This window comes from Leucopleurus acutus, assembly GCF_964270905.1.
Source record: "Leucopleurus acutus genome assembly, chromosome: 1".
Classification (NCBI taxonomy): domain Eukaryota; kingdom Metazoa; phylum Chordata; class Mammalia; order Artiodactyla; family Delphinidae; genus Leucopleurus; species Leucopleurus acutus.
The window spans coordinates 48347613-48366981 of record NC_139142.1 but is presented as its reverse complement, the minus strand read 5'-3'; the positions used below and the strand labels follow the sequence as shown (position 1 = coordinate 48366981).

General features: G+C 37.0%; 1 protein-coding gene across 2 annotated transcripts in view; it reads left to right on the top strand.

Moving 5' to 3' along the window:
- The window catches only part of FRMD6 (FERM domain containing 6), a 79422-nt gene that overhangs the window by 37579 nt on the left and 22474 nt on the right, over positions 1-19369 (top strand). Inside the window, exons 2-6 of one of the 2 annotated variants that reach the window (XM_082854072.1) lie at positions 6518-6762; positions 12436-12526; positions 15446-15525; positions 16526-16602; positions 18804-18990. In XM_082854072.1, coding sequence (XP_082710198.1) covers positions 6664-6762; positions 12436-12526; positions 15446-15525; positions 16526-16602; positions 18804-18990 — 534 coding nt within the window. In that variant the 5' untranslated portion in view covers positions 6518-6663. Of the gene's footprint in view, positions 1-6517; positions 6763-12435; positions 12527-15445; positions 15550-16525; positions 16603-18803; positions 18991-19369 lie in introns of both variants that reach the window. The other variant, XM_082854071.1, reaches the window with a different exon arrangement.

Genomic DNA, 19369 nt, shown 5'->3' with positions numbered 1-19369 from the left:
TTACAGAGCACAGGCTCTAGGTGTGCAGGATTCAGTAGTTGTGGCATGCAGGCTCAGTAGTTGTGGCTCACGGGCTCTAGAGTGCAAGCTCAGTAGTTGTGATGCACAGGCTTAGTTGCTCTGCGGCATGTGGGATTTTCCTGGGCCAGGGATCGAACCCGTGTCCCCTGCATTGGCAGGCGGATTTTTAACCACTGTGCCACCAGGGAAGCCCTACTTACTCATAAAATTATATGAGGAAAATAATTCTGTGGATCCAAAATGACCCTTGTAAGCAAATGACTCGTACTTAAGAAAGAAAATATTCTCGTAATACAGAGAGCATACAGACAAATTGAAAATCAGGTATCATTTGTTTCCAGGTCAGTTTTTATATTTCTAGATACTGGGATCAAAATATAGGACTCGGGCTTCCCTGGTGGCACAGTGGTTGAGAGTCCGCCTGCCGATGCAGGGGACACGAGTTCGTGCCCCGTTCCGGGAGGATCCCACGTGCTGCGTAGCAGCTGGGCCCGTGAGCCATGGCCGCTGAGCCTGCGTGTCCGGAGCCTGTGCTCTGCAACGGGAGAGGCCGCAACAGTGAGAGGCCCGCGTACGGCAAAAAAAATAAAAATAAAAATAAATTAAATTGAAGTTTCAAGAAGGCTAAACTTCAAAGCGGTTCTGAAGCTAGAGGCCATTAGACATTCAAGACGTTGAAAAATTTGACTTCAAGGTTCAATCCAGATTTCTGAGTTTGGAACTTAGTTGCTGACCTTTAGTTGGAAAATGTTTATTTGGTAAGAATTATACTACTACTTAAAAAATAGCTGGATGGTAAAAGTAGCCCATAGTGACTCAATAAGGAAACTTGTTCTCAACAATTGGTTCTCAACAATGGGTGATTTTGCCCGCAAGTTGACATTTGGCAATGTCTGGTGATATTTTGTGTTATCACAACTGGGGGGGTGGGGGGATTCTCCCTACATTTAGTGAGTAGAGACTAGAGATGCTGCTGAACATCCTGTAATGCACAGGACAGCCCCTCACTACAATGAGTATTTGGCCCCATAATGTCAATAGTGCCAAGGTTAAGAAACCCTGCTGTATAATCTTCCTTGTCCAAAGACATGTGTGTAGTAAGCCATACAACCCACTTTTAATGAGCATGTACTATATGCCTGCCATTGGAGATTAAAAATACACACACACACTCTCACACACACATACACACATAGCTAGTGACCCTGCTCTAAGAAGATCTGAATAGAGGAGATAGACAAGAAGAATAACAACTACAAGTTACTGAGTCATCCATGAGGCAGAACTTTGATGGAGTATGAACTAGTCCAGGGTCAGCTCAGGTTCAAGAGAAGGAGAAACAGATCTCGCCTCTCCATGGGAAGCATGGCAAAGAGTTTTCAGTTTTCTTTCATATACCGTAAGTACTAACCATCAGCACTTGGCACATAGTAAATGTTAGCTATCATTATTGCTATTATTTTACCTTTTCTGAAGAGTAAGTGAGCTTTGGCATTTACTGTCCCTCTACTTGGAAAGCTCTTCCCTGGGATGGATGGATGAATGAAAGGAAATAAGGAAGGAAAGGAGGAAGGGAGGGAGGGAATAAATTACATCCCTCTCTTAGTTCTGGTATCTGCTAAAACATCAACTTGTCAGAGATGCTTCCCCTGGTTACCGTGTATGACATAGCAGTCCACACTACCACATTATCTTCATCAACTCTCTCACCTACTCTGGGTTTATTTTTCTTCATAGTACATGTCACCATCTACGTTATATTGTCTGTCTCCATTAGAGTGGAATATTTGTTTTGTTCATTGCTGTGTACTCAGCACTCACAACAACACGTGACACATAGTAGGTGTTTAATGCATGTATGCTGAATGAGTTAATGAATAAGTGAACAACAGCAAGCCAACTAACTTTACCAAAGGCATTTTGGTATCACTTTTAGGATACCATTCATTAAAAGACCATGTCCTTTTTTTCCAAAATGATCTTAGCTACATTATTCATATACCTAATGCTGTCATCTGTTATGTCTTTTCATAAGAAATGCCCATTGGAGTCTGTGTGCTCTTGGCAAGCAGGGACAACGTCATCATCTTAAGCACTTGGTCCTGTTATATCCCTAACTAGATGGTGAATTCATGGGTATAGGGGCACATCGTCTATTGCTTTTGTGTTCTGCTTTTCACCAAGTAAATACTACAGTGCTGTGTGTATAACTTGAGTTTCATTAATGTGTAGTAATTAAATTAAAAGATAGGGCTGTCTGCAATCCAGTTTTTCAAGATAATGTTTGCCTTAGTTTTGTTAGGTAATAGAGATACCTTATTGACTGTGGAAATATGCCTACTAGCCTTGCTTGCATTATAGTAATTTTCTTATCAAATTAACCACCTGTTCACTTTTTTTAGGGCGACAATCTCAGAATTGAGAATCCTCCTTTGCCTGCATTCAAAGTGAGACTATACATATTGTATGGGTAGGAAGTTTCTGGTGACCTGGGTTTTTTTTTAATAAACTTTAACTTTAGAATACGTTTAGATATACAGGAGTTACAAAGATAGCACAGAGTTCCTCTGTAGCCCACAGGTACCCACTTTCCCTGTTGTTAACCTCTTACATGAGTGTGGAACATTTGTAATGAACCAGCATTGATACATTATAATGAATTAAAGCCCATACTTTTATTCCAGGGTGACCCAGTTTTAAAGCCTACATCCAATAATTTCTAAAAAATGAAAATCAATATTGAATGTCCATACTAGGTGGTAGCTTCCTGATTCTTAAAAGAAATGAAGTAACTTTGTAACCAATGGGGCTTGTCAGAAAGTAAGGAATTTACAATAATGTGGGTTTAAAATTCAAGTGGGGAAATCTTATAGCTTAACATTTTATTTGTAAGTTGGGTGTTTGTAAAGATGGCAGGATGGGGTTTGATCAGTATCTAAGCTGTTTTGTTGTTGTCTGGGAAATATGGTACTATAACATGGTTTGTTCTTCATAGATAATCTATCCCAAGATGGTTGAACAGACAAGGGCTGCCCTGGAGTAGGAAATGTGCCCTCCTGGGACTGAGTTGGGATTTAGCTTAGGATACAGAATAAGTAGCCAATGGCTCAGAGGCTAAATTCTATGATTAAAATTAGTTTAAATTTAGTCGAATTCTTTCCCCCAGGACTCTCCAACTTAAGATTAAATCTTATACCGAAGCACATTAGAGATATGGGTATTTTGCTATTTCAGTGGAACCTTTTAATCAGCTTTAATGCAGGCCTGGGTAAAGTAAAATCTTAATACTATCTCTCTTTCAGGGCTTTTCTAGTTTGCTATCCTCAAAGCAGAAAAAGGAGCAATGAAGCAGCACCGCTTCTTAAAGACTCTGCTTTTATAAAATTTTCTTCAATAATCCTCTTCTAGTCTTTTTTTTTTTAACACTGCACTATCTGAACCATAAACTAGTAAATAAAAATCATATCCATGAAATTTTAAAATTATTTTAATGAGGCTCTGGAAACATCCCAAAACTCAGAAGATATTTTTCCCTAGTTTATTTTTTAAATTCTAGAAATTAGATCAGTAGAATTATCCCCCTTTAATTAGTTTAATTAGAAATGGAAAATTATATGAGTAACTCAATTTGAAGTATAGATTTGAATTATTATACTGAGATTAATATCATTTAAGGGTTTGAATTTAAACAAGTTACATTTAATCATAGCTTATAATTTCTTGAAAAGATTTTAATGTCAGAGAGGAGGCCTAAATGTTGGAATATATCAATTCATAGGGAAAAATTTTGCCATGAAATATAATATTTGACAATGAAATTGTTTCAGAACTGTATTTCTCAGGTGGTATGCCTGAGAATATTATTCTACAGGACCTTAATAGATTTTTCTTGCGGGGAAATATTCTGTGCCCAAGTAAGTTTGAGAATTATTAAGTTAAATTTAAGAAGTTGCCTGTAGGACTTCTCAGAGCCTTCAGTGCTTTCTGAATTGCTAACAGAGGTTATACAGGATATCTTGTTTCCTCACCTAGTTACATTTTTTAGGAGAACATTCTGAGTACACAAATTTGACCTGATTTAGGAATTCATACCTTTGAAAATGTTGAGGACTTTTTTTTTTAGTTATAGTGATGATGTGTGCTATATTTCACATAGTTGCTTATCCCTAATTCTGTACCTCAAGATATTTTCCCAGTATCTTCTATGAAGGTGTTATATCCACCCCTCTGCTCAGCAACTTCTTTCTTTTAGCTAAAGTGTTGTTTCCATATGTGATTGCATATCAGAAATACTTGGGGAGCTTTTTTAAAAGATTAAGATTCCTGGGCCCTGACCCTGGAGATTATGAGTCAGTAGCAATGTCACTGTGCTCAGGATTCTGTATTTATCACAAACACCTAGGTGATTCTGATGCAGCCGACACTGGTCCTCCAATCGGTGCATTGGAACTATTAAACTAAAAGTGTGCGTTCTGCAGATTGACGATTGGATTTGGAGTGCAGTTAGTTTGTGGTCATAGAACACGTGGGCTAACCATCTCATACTGGAGAGAACTATAGCACTGACCTCTGGTGACCCTGTAGGGTGATGTACTGGCTACAACCTAATGTGAAACAATTGCTATTATGCTTTAAGAGAAGCAGAATACTCCTAAGGGGCTTTTGGTCACCTTCCTAATAAGGAAATACTTACTGTATATGTTTTTACTTAGTTTGAGTAGCTCCCTTGTGGATGGTATTTCATTCATACTTTAAAAAGAAATACTAGTTTATATTTACTCATGGTGCCATCTAAGATATATTCTGTCCCATCTTCCTGCTGATAACAGATGGAAATTGAACCTTAAACAAATAAGACTCATGTATGCTTTGATTTATGTCAGCAGTGATAATAGCTCTTCTATTAAAACTGTATGGTTATACTTTCTGCCTGGAAATTCCTACATATCCTACAAATGTAGCTGGAAAGGAACAATATAAATAATTACTAATGGTTTGACAGACAAATAGTCTTAACATACCTTGGTGGAATAGTGTTATATTAGCAGTAATATATGAAACACTAGACACATTCATTAAATATAGAAAATATCCACCATTGTTTTAAAATTATTCTTCAAGGTCTTGCCAATGCAATGAGACATGAAACAGAAATAAAAGTGTGATTATTGAAAATTGGAGATAAAGTCTTCATTACTTGCAAACAAAATTCTATACACTGAAAATCTGAGAGAAGTTAAAAAATAAAATGACATGGTTTAATAAACTGATTACATATGAGAGGTATCCAAAATCCATGGTATACAAATATAGTTTATACAGTCATGTTATTTCTATGTATTAACTGGTTGGTGAAATAACATATAGAAAAATTAAGTTTGCATTGTCAGGTTAGAGAATCAGAAGAGAGAGCAGCACCATAAAAACTCAGGAAGAAAAAAGTTGTAAAGAGGGCTTAACAACCTCAGTAAGTGTTGTACATAGAGAGATCAATCAAAATGAATCCTGTGGATTCTCTTGATGGTCTAGAGATCACTGGCTTCCTGTAGCAAAGCCATGCTGGTGAAGAGAAGGAAGTGGAAGCCAGACCTCAGTGATTGAAGAAGGAATATAATGTTAAGAGCCAGGACATTTATTTGAGTTTGATTGTAATGGAAGAAAAAAAGAAAGAGATTGATAATTTTGTTGTTGTTGCAATTTTGTCATTTTGTTTGTTTATTCCAGAACCCTTCATTTTCTCCCATGTGAGACTGGAAACTTCTCAAAGGCAGGCTTCTGCTTCTGTGAGCCCTGTAGTACACAGTACTGCCTTAAATGTAGAGGGTTTATGTTTAATTCATGACTGAATGAAAGTTTGTTTTTTAATAGTTATTTTATTTATTTATTTTCCTTATTTTTTTTTTTTTGGTTGCGTTGGGTCTTTGTTGCAGCGCACGGGATCTTCACTGAGACAGTTGGGGTCTTTCATTATGGCGCTCAGCCTTCTCTCTAGTTGTGTCCTGCGGGTTTTCTCTCTCTAGCTCTGGCATGCCGGCTCCAGGGTGCGTGGGCTCTGTAGTTGAGGCACGCCGGCTCCAGGGCGCGTGGGCTCTGTAGTTTGCAGTACGCGGGCTCTCTCATTGAGGTGTGTGAGCTCAGTAGTTGTGGCACTTAGTTGCCCTGCGGCATATGGGACCTTGGTTTCCTTAGTTTGGGACCTTAGTTTCCTGACCAGGAATCGAACCTGCGTCCCGTGCATTTGAAGGCGGATTCTTTACCACTGGACCCCCAGGGAAGTCCCTGAAAGTTTTAAAACACTTGATAGCGGGCAAAGCACAGAGTACGTTTCTGTGCATTCTCATTGATTAAGCGAGGGAGCCCTCACTGTGAGACGTGCTGTACCTGTGCCAACAAGACCAGTCGTGCTGCTGCTCCTCTCCTCGTCTCTCTCTTCCTCTCTCTCCTCACCAACCTTACCGCCTTTATTCACAGCCTCCTTTTGGGCTTTTTTTTACAGCTATGAAACCCACGTAGTCGAACGTCGTGATGCTTCTTCTGTAGGGCGTGTGATGAGGAGCAGAGTTTGGCTTTGGAGTGCTCGGATCCAGAGGAATTGCCGAGGACTCGGAGCCCAGCCCTGATCACTAGAGAGCCCACAACACAATGAACAAATTGAACTTCCATAACAACAGAGTCATGCAAGACCGCCGGAGTGTGTGTATTTTCCTTCCCAACGATGAATCTCTGAACATCATCATAAATGTGAGTAGATCCCACTTTAGAAATGTCTAAATGATGATGTTCCCACCAGTGACCACATTCAAATTATGACTTGGCTAAGGATGAAATCATTACAGAATGAGACCATTAATAATGTGGGAGAATTGGGGTATTAAAGTGGTCTACACAGGTATAAACTTTGAATTATGGCTTAAGTTTAGCTGCTTTCAGCATTCTCTTGTCTGGTAAAAATAAGAGAATTTTGGTTATTATATTATAGAAACATGAACACTTTGCTATTTTTAAACCTTTATTGAAATATAATTTTTATGGATATCTGAGTTTGCTTTTCAAATACTTTTGAGTTGTCAGCTACACACGTGAAATGGCAATACATAATTGCTAGCTTTTTAACACGCTCTTGATCATTGTTTTAATAGTAACCTGTAGCCTAAGTCTAGCCAATTTCAAGAATAGGCTGTGTATTTGAGTACTAAACTGTTGCTTATGGTTCATGAGTCAGAGTTAACTCTTTCAGTTAACCTGGACATTGAGGAATATGATACTTTTTTGTATTTTTTACTTTTAAAGTTGGCTTATAATTTACTTACAGCGAAGTATAGGAATCTTCAGTGAGCAGCTCAGTGAATTTTTACAAGTGTATACATCCATGTAACCATCATCCAGCTTGAGATATAGTAGATTTCTAGTACCCCAGAAAGATCTTTTGTGATCCCTCCTAGTCAGTAATCTCCACCCAAGGGTAATGACTATTCCCACCTCTATCACCATGGAGTAATTTTCTTGTTTCTGAACTTCATGCAGCTAAAATTATGTGATATGCTCACTTTTATATCTGGGTATATTTTATGTACTCAACATTTGGCCTGTGAAAGTCATCCATTCTATCACATGTGACAGTAATTCCGTTTTCATTATTGTATAATATTTCATTGTATGAATATGTCCAGTTTCTTTTCCAACTATTATTGATGGATATTGGGTTATTTTAAGTTTGGGGCTGTTACAAATGAAACTATTTGGAACATTTTATGTATATGCACATATGTATACATTTCTGAGCTTATACCCGACAGTGGATTGTGAATCATGAAGTACACATATGTTTAGCTTTGGTAGAGACTGCCGAACAGTTTTATGTAACCACAATCCTGCCTAGCATTTTTCAACCCCTCTCCCTATTATCAACTTTCATATTCTTTCACTGATTGTATTCTGATGGAATTAAGGGAAAAATTGCCTTAGTGCATGCCTTGAATTAGTTTTCTTTGGTATATGCAACTATATTTTTAACCCAATTGCTGTATAAAAGAATATTTCTAAATGTTATAATGAAGCTATATGACATTTAAATAGCTCCATTAAAAATTTAAATAGGAAAAGGTTCTGCTTATTACCATAATTATTTTGGTTTTATTCTGTCAGTCACCACAGTTTCTTCACAGATTTACTAATGTAACCTTGTTTTTGCTCACAGGAATTGTCTGAGCATCAGACCTGCCTGTTGAATGAACTTTATCAATCCGTTAGGCAGAATTTCTATTGATTAGCTACATTTCTACTCAGGGTACCTGAAGTTGTTTTGGTTTTGTGAAGTGATAGGCTGTTATTTTTGGCAACATTATCATTCTTTGTCAGTATGGGCACTGTCAGAATATATCAAAATGTAATTTACATGTATACATGAATATGCTATTTGAGTTCTTTTATACAGTTATATAAAAAGATCAATTAAATTTTTTAAATATACATAAATATAAGCATAAGCACTTAAGAAACTTCTCTCCATTCCACTTCTTCTGTCTTTTCATCTGGTGGAATGTGTATACATGTGTTCATGTGTGTGTATGCACATATACAGGATATGGGGCAAAACCTTACTGATCTCAGGTAAGTTAGAAGGAAGACTAATCTGACTTCATGAGGAATACTAGGAGCTGACTATAATTTTCTAAGAAATTAATTTGTACTAAAATCTTAGCTGAGGAGGATAATTACAGAGAACAGACTGGCAGATAGCCAGTCCATTCGTTCCTGTAGATCAGTGATTTTACAACTTGATGTCCATCAGAATTACCTGGAGAGCTTGTTAAATACCCAAACTATTGGACTCCACTCCTTGGAGATGCTGATTTAGTAAGTCTAGGGTAGGATGGGGGATGTAGGTGGAAATCTGTACTTCACAATTTACTCTGCAACCTTGGGCAAGTTAGTTTTTTGGCTTCGGTTTCCTCTTCTATAAAGTGGAGATAATCTTACTCTCCTCACAGGGACATTGTGAGGATATAAAGACATAACATGAATAAATGCTTATTACAGTGCGTGGTACCTGGGAATTGCTCAGTGAATGAGCACTTAATAGAGTAGCACTTGTTTTCATTTCTTTGAGCTGTGTTCTCACTGTTAATGAAACTCAGCTGTGGAGTCTGACCCCCCCACGTAGACCTGTTCTTATTCCAGGGTCCATAGACGGTCCTGCCATGTCCCGACTCCTCATTAGCAAGCAAGCTGTTGGACCAAAGGACGGGGAGGAGGAACTGGGTTAAGTAGTATGGAGTTCCCTCCTCGCTAGAAAGCCAACTCAGGGCTGCCAAAGGCCTGTCGTGTTCTACAAAGTGTTATTTTTGTCTTTGGAAAATAGCAGCTGATATTTGTAGAGTTGTGGTAGAACAAATTAACTGTAACAAAACTATTTCATTAATGGTCTCATTTTTTAAATCATTTCTAAACATTTTTATTAAACAAAGAAAGTTTGTTCCCTGACAAATGTAGTTGATAGAATGTTGCCTTTCTGCATGTGGGGTAAATTTAGTGTTTTGGTCATTTTTAATTCTCTATGAGTTGAACTAATAGGGACTGTTCTAAATGATTTTAATCATCAGGTAATAAATATGGGAACTTGGAAATTTTTGGAAATCAAATGATGGTAAATGTAGGAGACACAAAATTTTTGAGTGATATAAATTATGGGTAAGAGGTTACACCTCTTCACTGAGAAGAGAGTGAACAGTTCTTTTTCTGGAGCGTATTTTAAACATTGTTGCTCAATATCAAACCATTGACATTGAGAATCAAATGCTGTTTTTATTAGAAAGTTCCATATAGAGTATATTTTTAGATAATGCTTTCATTCTTATTCTTAATACCTCATACTCTATGGCACTTCTTAATGTTCCCATTGCTCCTGAAGATTAAAGAACTTGAAAAATTTCACAATCAGCTAAAATGTAGCCTTAAAGACTCATAATATGCAAATGCAAAAAACTCAAGCTTGTTTTCACAGCAGGTAAGACTTCAGAGCCAAAACCTTACATAATTACAGTTTTTAAACAAGAACATTGTTATTTCCTTAATAGTTGTTAAAGAGCTTTATCAGTTAGGCTCCAAATACTTGATTTAAACTAGCGGAACAATAATAATTATATAGGGTGTGGGGGGGAAAATGCACAGCATTATTTGAACAGCAGTTACACAAAGTTACAACATAGTTCATTTTGCATACACCGTGTGGTTTGGAATTTTTCTTTTAACGTTTTATCACGTTTTACCCAGAGTGCTTTGTATATGACATTTTATTTTATTTTTTTATTATATTTTTAAAATTTATTTATTTATTTTTGGCTGTGTTGGGTCTTCGTTGCTGTGTGCGGGCTTTTTCTAGTTCGAGCGGGGGCTACTCTTCATTGTGGTGTGCGGGCTTCTCATTGCAGTGGCTTCTCTTGTTGTGGAGCACGGGCTCTAGGCACGCAGGCTTCAGTAGTTGTGGCACGTGGGCTCAGTAGTTGTGGCTCACGGCCTCTAGAGCGCAGGCTCAGTAGTTGTGGCACACGGGCTTAGTTGCTCTGCGGCATGTGGGATCTTCCCAGACCAGGGCTCAAACCCATGTCCTCTGCATTGGCAGGCAGATTCTTAACCACTGCGCCACCAGGGAAGTCCCATGACATTTTAAAATACAGTCAAATCTAAAGATTAAAGAAGTCCTAGACTATATGACATCTGAAGTCTCAAATTTGTAGTATCTAATTCAATTTTATTTAACATTAGACACTTTTTCCATTACTTTATCATTTTCTTTATTTAAGCTTATTTGTAAAGTGGAATCACAGTAATATAGAACTCAAATCCAAAGTCTTTTTAGTGAACGAAGATGATACTGATTTCCTATTGGCAAATGTATTCCCCCAGTGGTGGTGGTGGATGCGTATTGATACATTTTCCCTAAATTTTTACGTGGCACATTACTAAATGATCTGCTCAGTGGGTCAGAGAGTCGTCTGTAGTCATGGAACAGAAGGAAGGTGAGGAGCCCACAGGAAAATCAGATCCCTAGCTTTTGTTCATCAGACATTTACTGAGTGCCTGCTGTATATCCTGAATATAAAATAAGACACTGTCCCAGCTTCACTGAGTTCCTGTAACTTCTAAAACAGCCTAAGTGGTACTCTCTGGCCTTACATAAATACTTTTTGCACTTTCTAGTGGATAAGGTGCTTCAGATTATTTGCCATTTAACAGTGAATGTGGAAAAGAGCTGTAAACCTATTTTTCTTACTGCAGTTGACATTGTCACCATTTTGAATTGTTTGGCTTTCAATTGTCAAGAGATCTCAACATGTTTTTATTTTCTGAGTCTGAGTTACATATTAAGGTATGATAAGAAGTCATTAATTCAGAGTTAACTAATTTAGAATTTGTAATCATTAAAACTGTAACTGTCATCATTGTTGAAGAAAGAAGTTGCAAGTTAATATTACAAGTACAAGGGGAAATGCCACATAATATATGTACCTAGACTGATAAACTGTCATGTTGCACATATTTTATTAATATACATATACAAAAATATTGTAATACAAAATGAGCAAAGGTGTGAGTTGCTGCCTCTGCCACTACTAGCTACATGACTGCAAGCTGTCTGGCTTTTCTTTTCTACTTCTATCAGATGAAGAAATTGACCCACGTGGTCTCTTAGTGTCAATCCCAATACTAATAAGCTTTAGTGGTTCTGAATTCAACAAGGCAGACTCATTAGAATTATTGTATCCCAAAACACTTCATTAAACATTTGAAAAGTCATTAGAACTGTATCTTTTAAAGACTGTTATCGTTCAACATGTGACTTTTCAGAATAACTTAACCCCAGAGTTCCAAATTAATATGGTTTTATTATGTTTGAATTATACTAGGACTCAGAAAAAGAACCTGGTTTAGGTACTTACAAGATGTGTCAATTATTAAAGTAAATAAAAGCTAGGTATTCACTCATTGTGCAGTATGTGAGCATTTTGTTTAGACCATCAAGAGGAAAACTTTCTTTGTAAAGATACTTGCCAAATTAATAATTTTGATAATCTGATTAGGCTATTTGGGGTTCCTTCTGAAATACATATTTATCATGCACCACGGCTATAGAGTAAGGCCTTGTCCATGTATCCTAAGATTTATGAGTCTTGTACAAGATTGCAGTGGTACTTTATTACCAGGTTGTAGAAATTTGAATTGTGATCATTATTATTGAAACACAGCTGCAGATTAAAGTGATTTCCGTAAACCAACTGTCGTTTTGCTAGTGTCAGCTTGTCCCTTCAAGGCATGTATTTAGGATGCATTACATTGCCTGATTGTGGCTCACTGTCTGGACTTGGCTGAATTGTTATCTTAAATGTGTGTTTGTTTTTGTCTTTTTTCCTATAGGTTAAAATTCTGTGTCACCAGTTGCTGGTCCAGGTGTGTGACCTACTCAGGCTAAAGGACTGTCACCTCTTTGGACTCAGTGTTATACAAAGTAAGTCTCAATCCCATCTCTGATGGAGTTAGCCAACTGTCCCTGAGGAATTGACATTTTATAGCTGTAACTTAAATTGAGCATATTGTTATGTAATTATGATTGTCAAAATACCCATAAACTGATCATGATTTTTAATCTAGTACTCATATTTTAATATGAGTACTGTTCTGTATTTCTTACAAGTTTAGAATTTTAGGTCATGAATTTATTATGGTTTGAACTTAAAAATTTGTTCCTCTTTAGGAGTCTGGGTTTTATGTGTTTGCTCTTTTATGTTTTAATGAACTAAGATTGATTTTTGTTTCTTTGCACTCAGGGAGCAGTTGGCGCTAGTAGGAAATTGGATGTTTTTGTAATTTAATTTGTTTTATAATTTTTAACATTAAAAGACATTTAGACATAATAAAACTGACTTTCCTCTATTCAGCTTCTCTTGCTGTTGAATATATAGTATAACAAAGTGATCTATTAATTTACTCTTATTTTCTGTTTTTCCTTCCTTGCCCCTTCTCTTTTTTCCAGTCAGAACACATGACTTAGAGAAATGGGATCAGTTTCTTCTGTATACTTTATGTGGAGAAGATTTTCAAGCAAAGGGCTCCATATAAGCTTTCTCTGCCAATAACACCTTAGTTAGAGTTAAGTTCCCAGGGTTTAAGTGCAGCCATTCCTTAAAACGTTCTTCTTTCAAATCATATTTTAAGATTTCTCTAAGTTAGTCTTCTAGATGCCAAAAACCTTTCAAATCTTTGCTCAGTTTTCCAAGGAGACCTTTTTTTGTGAAATTTATCTATATTTTATATTTGGATATGAATTATTTTATACTATTGGAATTGGTTTCAGTTTAAAGGCTTATAATATCTTGAGGATCTGGTTAGTACCATAAAGTGCTTAGGTTTGCCGTGTTGGAAAGTATATCATGATCAACTGATCAACAAGTTCAGCTCCAAAATGTGAGTGAGCAGTTTTCAGTTGTCTAAAAAGACAGCTCTGGAGAGGCCAGAGAGCATGGAGCAGGAAGTGAGGAACCAGCCATTTGCTCTTCAGCTTCTTCCTGTGGTGGTGAAAGCAGTAAAAACACAGATGCTCAGCTCTATCCTTGTATTAGTACACGCCTCAGTCATTCTTTCAAGAAAGGGTCTGGGGGTATAAGATGCCCTACAGCTTCTAAGTAACCTTACTTTTATTTTGTACTCAGAGTTAATTCTTACTACAGCTACAGCCAGACTGTTGATCTTTGTTGTTGAACAAGTCAATCTCATAAAACCAGTTTACAGCTTCCTTAGGTTTCAGAATAAGAGTTTTTCAGATGTCCTTTTTAAAAGAGAGATTGCAGGATGGCAAAAAAAAACATTGGAACAGGAATCAGATGACCTGGTTCTGATTTTGGTTCTACCACTAGCTAGCCATGTGGCTTTAGACATATCCCTTGCCTTCTCTCCATTTCAGCTTTCTCTCAGGTCAAATGGAAATCCCTGTTCCACCTGTTTTCAGGATTGATGTGTGCTTGAGAATTCCTGAAGTACAAAGCTCTGGTCAAACTGTCAGATGGTAGAGACACAGTGATAGTTTAAAAAAATATGTATGTGCCATTATGGGGAACAGTCTGTTCTATTCATTATGTTGCTTCTTCAGACAGGAACTCAAGCCAAACACAAATCAGATTCAACAGTAAGGTTGTCTGATCTTGTCCATTTCATGTTTAATTGGTAACATAAGAGAGATGGGAGATAATTTTAGTTGACGTGATAAGTGGATTTTAGTAGCGTCCTCTTGGTTTGGGGACCTCTTCCTTACCCGTTTCGTCCAAACTGGTTGACTTAATATGCCATTCATAGACAAAAGAGCTTTACCCTTCCTGTTCTCTTACGACGCTTTTCCAGTCAAACTCCAACATTCAGTCATGAGTGACAGCGTGGTCAAGTGTGTTATCCTTGAAGCAGTCAAAGAGACACACTTCTCTTCCAGAATGAGTACATTTGTATCCAGGGCTTTCCAAGAGCATGCCCCCATAGTGATGGTTAGAGGAAAAAGAAGGAGCTTTTTTTAAAAAGATTGAAAACTGTACAAGATAGGAAGGCTTTTCATATGAAATATCTCTCTCTTTAAAAGAGTCCATTTGGGAAATCAGAAAATTTTTACATTTTTTACCAGCTTGTTTTCACATGTTTAGATCATTTTTATATGGGTTTTTTAGCAGTCTTATTTTGTGTTCATCTTAAGAACATCATTCCCTTGAAGAAATATTTTGGCATTCATTCTTGTTTTGCATAAGATTCTTCTCCTCTTCCCACAAGGTCAATCCCAAAGGCAGTGCGAGTAATGCTTTATCATTTCTTCATGCTGTTTTATGTGGAGGAGACAGAGAAGGAATAGTCTAAAAGACTTCTCTTCACAAAGCACATGGGTCTTAAAGACCATTCTTCACAAAACACATGGGTCAGGCTCCTCACTTGGAAATGGGTTGGTTCTCATCAGTGTTTTCTAATTTCTTACGTAACAATTAAGGCGGTGTTTCTGCCCTGTTTCATTACTTTGCACTTATGAGATGAGTCCTCTGTGAACAAGAGCATGTTTTTCTAAAACCGAGTAACACCCACAGTGTTGGAAGTTAAACTGTAAGTTATAACGACCCCAGAAACTAAGTAAGAGTTGGAATCTAATATTTCTTCTAAATGTTAATATATTTTTAACGAGACATGTTCTGTATTGCAAAAGCAAAATAATTCATAAAGCTTGTCATTACTGTCTATCCCACAGAACCTTTTATCTTTTAATATCCTGTTGAGTTTTCTTGGTAATATGTGAATTCAGAGTACATTCACAAATCTGGAGGCTTTTTTGAAAAACCCATTTCTTTTCTTTTGAAAAAATCTATCCTTTATCACCTTGTCTCCTTTTTTTTTTAATGTGCAGATAATGAACATGTGTATATGGAGTTGTCACAAAAGCTTTATAAGTATTGTCCAAAAGAATGGAAGAAAGAGGCCAGCAAGGTACGACAATACGAAGTCACTTGGGTGAGATTACATTTATGAGCAAAATTCTTTTGATTTTTTAAAAGGTTTATTTTAATTATTATACATTAGAAAAATATCTTAACACTTTATACAGTAAATATTGGGAAAGCGAAATGAATTATAAGTTCTAAAATATCACATTAGTGAAGTATTAATAGCGTATAGCATGTAGCAATAGATTTTGAATATCTGCTAAAATAATATTGGATAATAACCTTTTAGTAATCTTGGGATAATATTTTGAAATGAAAAGCATGGAAAAAGTATTTGTTCCTGTTCTTTGGCCACGTTAGTTGTCAAAACTGATGGTCTAGAAATTATTAGTCATTTTAAAATCCATTTTTACTATCCTTACATTTGATATTTTGTTACTTTATTGAACCAGTGCCTTCCATTTGCATAGGGGAGCATTCACTGGGAATTTACCTAGTGTTTTCAAGATCAGCCCCTCGCAAATCAGTAATAATCCCCAGTGTCTAATCCTCAATCCTCCAATTTGTATTTAAGAATTCTTGGAGTAAACTGGAAGGCTACTTCAAAGCCAACTACAAAGTAAGGAACGTGAAGGTCTAAATAAACAAACAGCATGTTAGCATTTGGTATGTGGAATGTCAGACGAACAGAACATTGTAATGAGGAGCAAATGGTCACCACAGGGGACAGAGCTGAGAGAGGAGCTGGATCTCAGCTAGAAATTTCCACTGGCATTTATTTTTATCTTCCCGTATGTTGTCATTGGCATTACAGTGAATGAGTATCAGATATAGTTATAAAACTTCCCGTTTTCACATAAACTTCGTATCCATCTGGGACAACTGAGACAACTGTCTACCCGCTGCAAGCTCCTACTCATTAGAAGTAGATCAAACCTTTCAGTGTTTAAAAAGTTACTTGTAAATAATGGTATTTGTTGTTTTTGAAACCCACTTTTGAAGTAACTAAAAACAGCCTGATTTTTACACATGTTTTTGTTTAGGGTATTGACCAGTTTGGACCCCCTATGATCATCCACTTCCGCGTGCAGTACTATGTGGAAAATGGCCGATTGATCAGGTATGAGGACAGGGAGAAATTCTGAACCATTATTTTTCTACAGTACTCATCCTCTAACATATCAGATAAAGTACTTGTGTTTATTGTTTGTCTCCACCTGCTAGAATATAAAAGAGCAGGGATTAAAAAAATATTTTTTTTACGCACGCATGTATCTTCAGTCCCTAAAACAGAGGTACAGTAGACACTCAATAAACATTTGTTGAATGAATAAGTGATAATGTTAGACTATCAGTGAAAATGTTAACAATCTCATCAGCTCACATTTTCTCTACTCCACATTTTCAATAACAAATCAGTCACCAAAAAGATAAGAAAGAACTAGCACTCGTGTAAAGTGGACAGTTGGTTAATGGATTATATTCTTTTCTGGTGGTGATGTGAGGAGTGGAACAGCAGCAGGAACTCGTTCCTATAAAAATGCATGGGTGTTTATATAGCCTGGTTTTCTTTTCACTTTTGGGGTCTTGCTTCTGTTCTTGGCAGTAGCTTTAAAGCTAAGATTACGCCCAGTGGAGGTATCCTGTGAGAATCTTAGATGCAGTTTGGCAAGGGCAGGTAATTGATTCTTTTTCTGGAGGCAGGTGCCTGAATAATACTGTGCTCATGATACAGAATTCCCCAGTTTAGAAGCTCAGTTTATTATTTGTATAGGAGGATTCAGTGCTGGAAGACTTTCAGAGGTGATTTTGTTGTCTGATAGAAAATACTAGAAATGTGAACTCTGTGTTTTACTTATTTATTTTTAAATTTTGAGAAACCCCACGTAAAAGGGACAAAGATACATGTGGCTAATGAGTTGTATCTGAGATTTGCTCTTAATATTTATGTTACTGCCACATGCAAATTAAAAAGTAAAAAATATTAGCCCGTAAAGAATGTTTTTAAAGCAGAGAAACTTTTCTAGTTATTCTCAGTTTATATAAAACTTTTTCTAAGTTTACTTAATTGGAATGGAATGTGCTGGAAAGAAGGAAAATATATTATTTAGCCACTAATTAGCCCCCTGGGACTAATGAATGTTTAATTGATCTCCATGCTTCTGCCCTTTTCCCCAGTGATGAGCTAGTCCAATCATTGTGTACTCAACATTATGAAAAGAAGTGCTCTGAAAAGTCATAAGGGAAAAAAAATTACATAAATGCTTTATTTTTAAATTTTAAACTTTTCATTTTTAAACACAGTCTTGGTTAAAGTAAACCCGTATGTTTTTATTATCATCAACTAATGAGCTATTAATCTCAGGTGAACATTCAACCTAAAGTAATAGGGAGACAAATACTCATTAAATACATACACACACACACACACACACACACACACACACACTTTTTTTTCTTGCATTTTTACTTTGATCACAGAGGCGTCCTGTTTGCCTGTGACATTTTTTGGAGCTTGACCATATTTTTCCCCAATCAGCACTTCTTACTCAGTGTATTTAATGGGGACTGTATTTATTTCTGACCTCAATGGATTGTAATGAGTGCACTATTCGTATTTCCATTTGTGACGACTATCATGATTCTTACAACATGTGCCTATAATATCACACCCATAAAGTAACAGCCACTTAATTAAAAAAAAAAAGATTTAAGGAGAGTTTTCAGCTTATTCATTCTTGGAGGAAAAAAAGACTCTTCATAGTTAGGCAAATTCTTTTCTAGTAGGGCATATAAACAGAAATATTTTGAAAAGGGCCTTAGTGTATTTGTAATGTGCTCAGATGAAAATCAAAACAAAAAAGGACAGCATAACATTCAAGCCAGGATTGTCTCCTCAGATTTGTCCTTATTTGTGTCATGTGTGCAGCATTATTGTAGCAAAATTATTTTAATACAGACAACAGATGCCTAGGCTTCTAATACTTGTCCAATGTAGTATATCCCACATTGGAGTGGAATGATTCAGATCTGTTTTCCATTCTCTGAATGAATCAAATGCTATTGGCCATAGGAAGTGTTATTTTTGCAGTCCGGGTAGTCTGACTTGGGGTCCTGACACGCTGCGACCTTGGTGAAGCAGCAATTAGGCAGCAATCCGGTATTAGCTACAACCTCCCCCTTTTCAGTGAGTGAGGAGGGAGGGGGGAGGAGGGAGCAGGAACAGAAGAGCTCTTGTCACCAGATGGATAGCAGGATTGGGGTTGTTTACATGCCTTTAGATTGTTCCATCAAAATGTGAGTTCTGTTTTATTTTCCTAGTGACAGAGCAGCAAGATACTATTATTACTGGCACCTGAGAAAACAAGTTCTTCATTCCCAGTGTGTGCTCCGAGAGGAGGCCTACTTCCTGCTGGCAGCCTTCGCTCTGCAGGCTGATCTTGGGAACTTCAAAAGGAATAAGCACTATGGAAAATACTTTGAGCCCGAGGCTTACTTCCCATCTTGGGTAGGCACTGTTTTCAAATTCTGAAGTGTTTTCTCTAGCACATTTCTAGTTCATTGTGTGGGTAGTCATGCTGCTACAAGAACTGGGAACCCAGATGTTTGATGGCCAGTACACCCTCCATGACGCCCAGATACACATTTCATACTTGAGAGCGTGGCACCTACAGTCTCTCGATGGACTCAATCTGCTTATGGGTTATGAGGAAGAGGATTGCTATCCATCGTAAAGATGGTGGAACTTGGTATTTGCCAGCCTTCTTTTGGCATTTACATGGCCTTGACTGTCTTATGTCCTCTTAATTCAAGCAGCCTTTTTTCCCTTCGAAGGGAGAAACACATTACTCTTTAAAAGGTGAGATCATTCACAGCTTCTCCTGTGT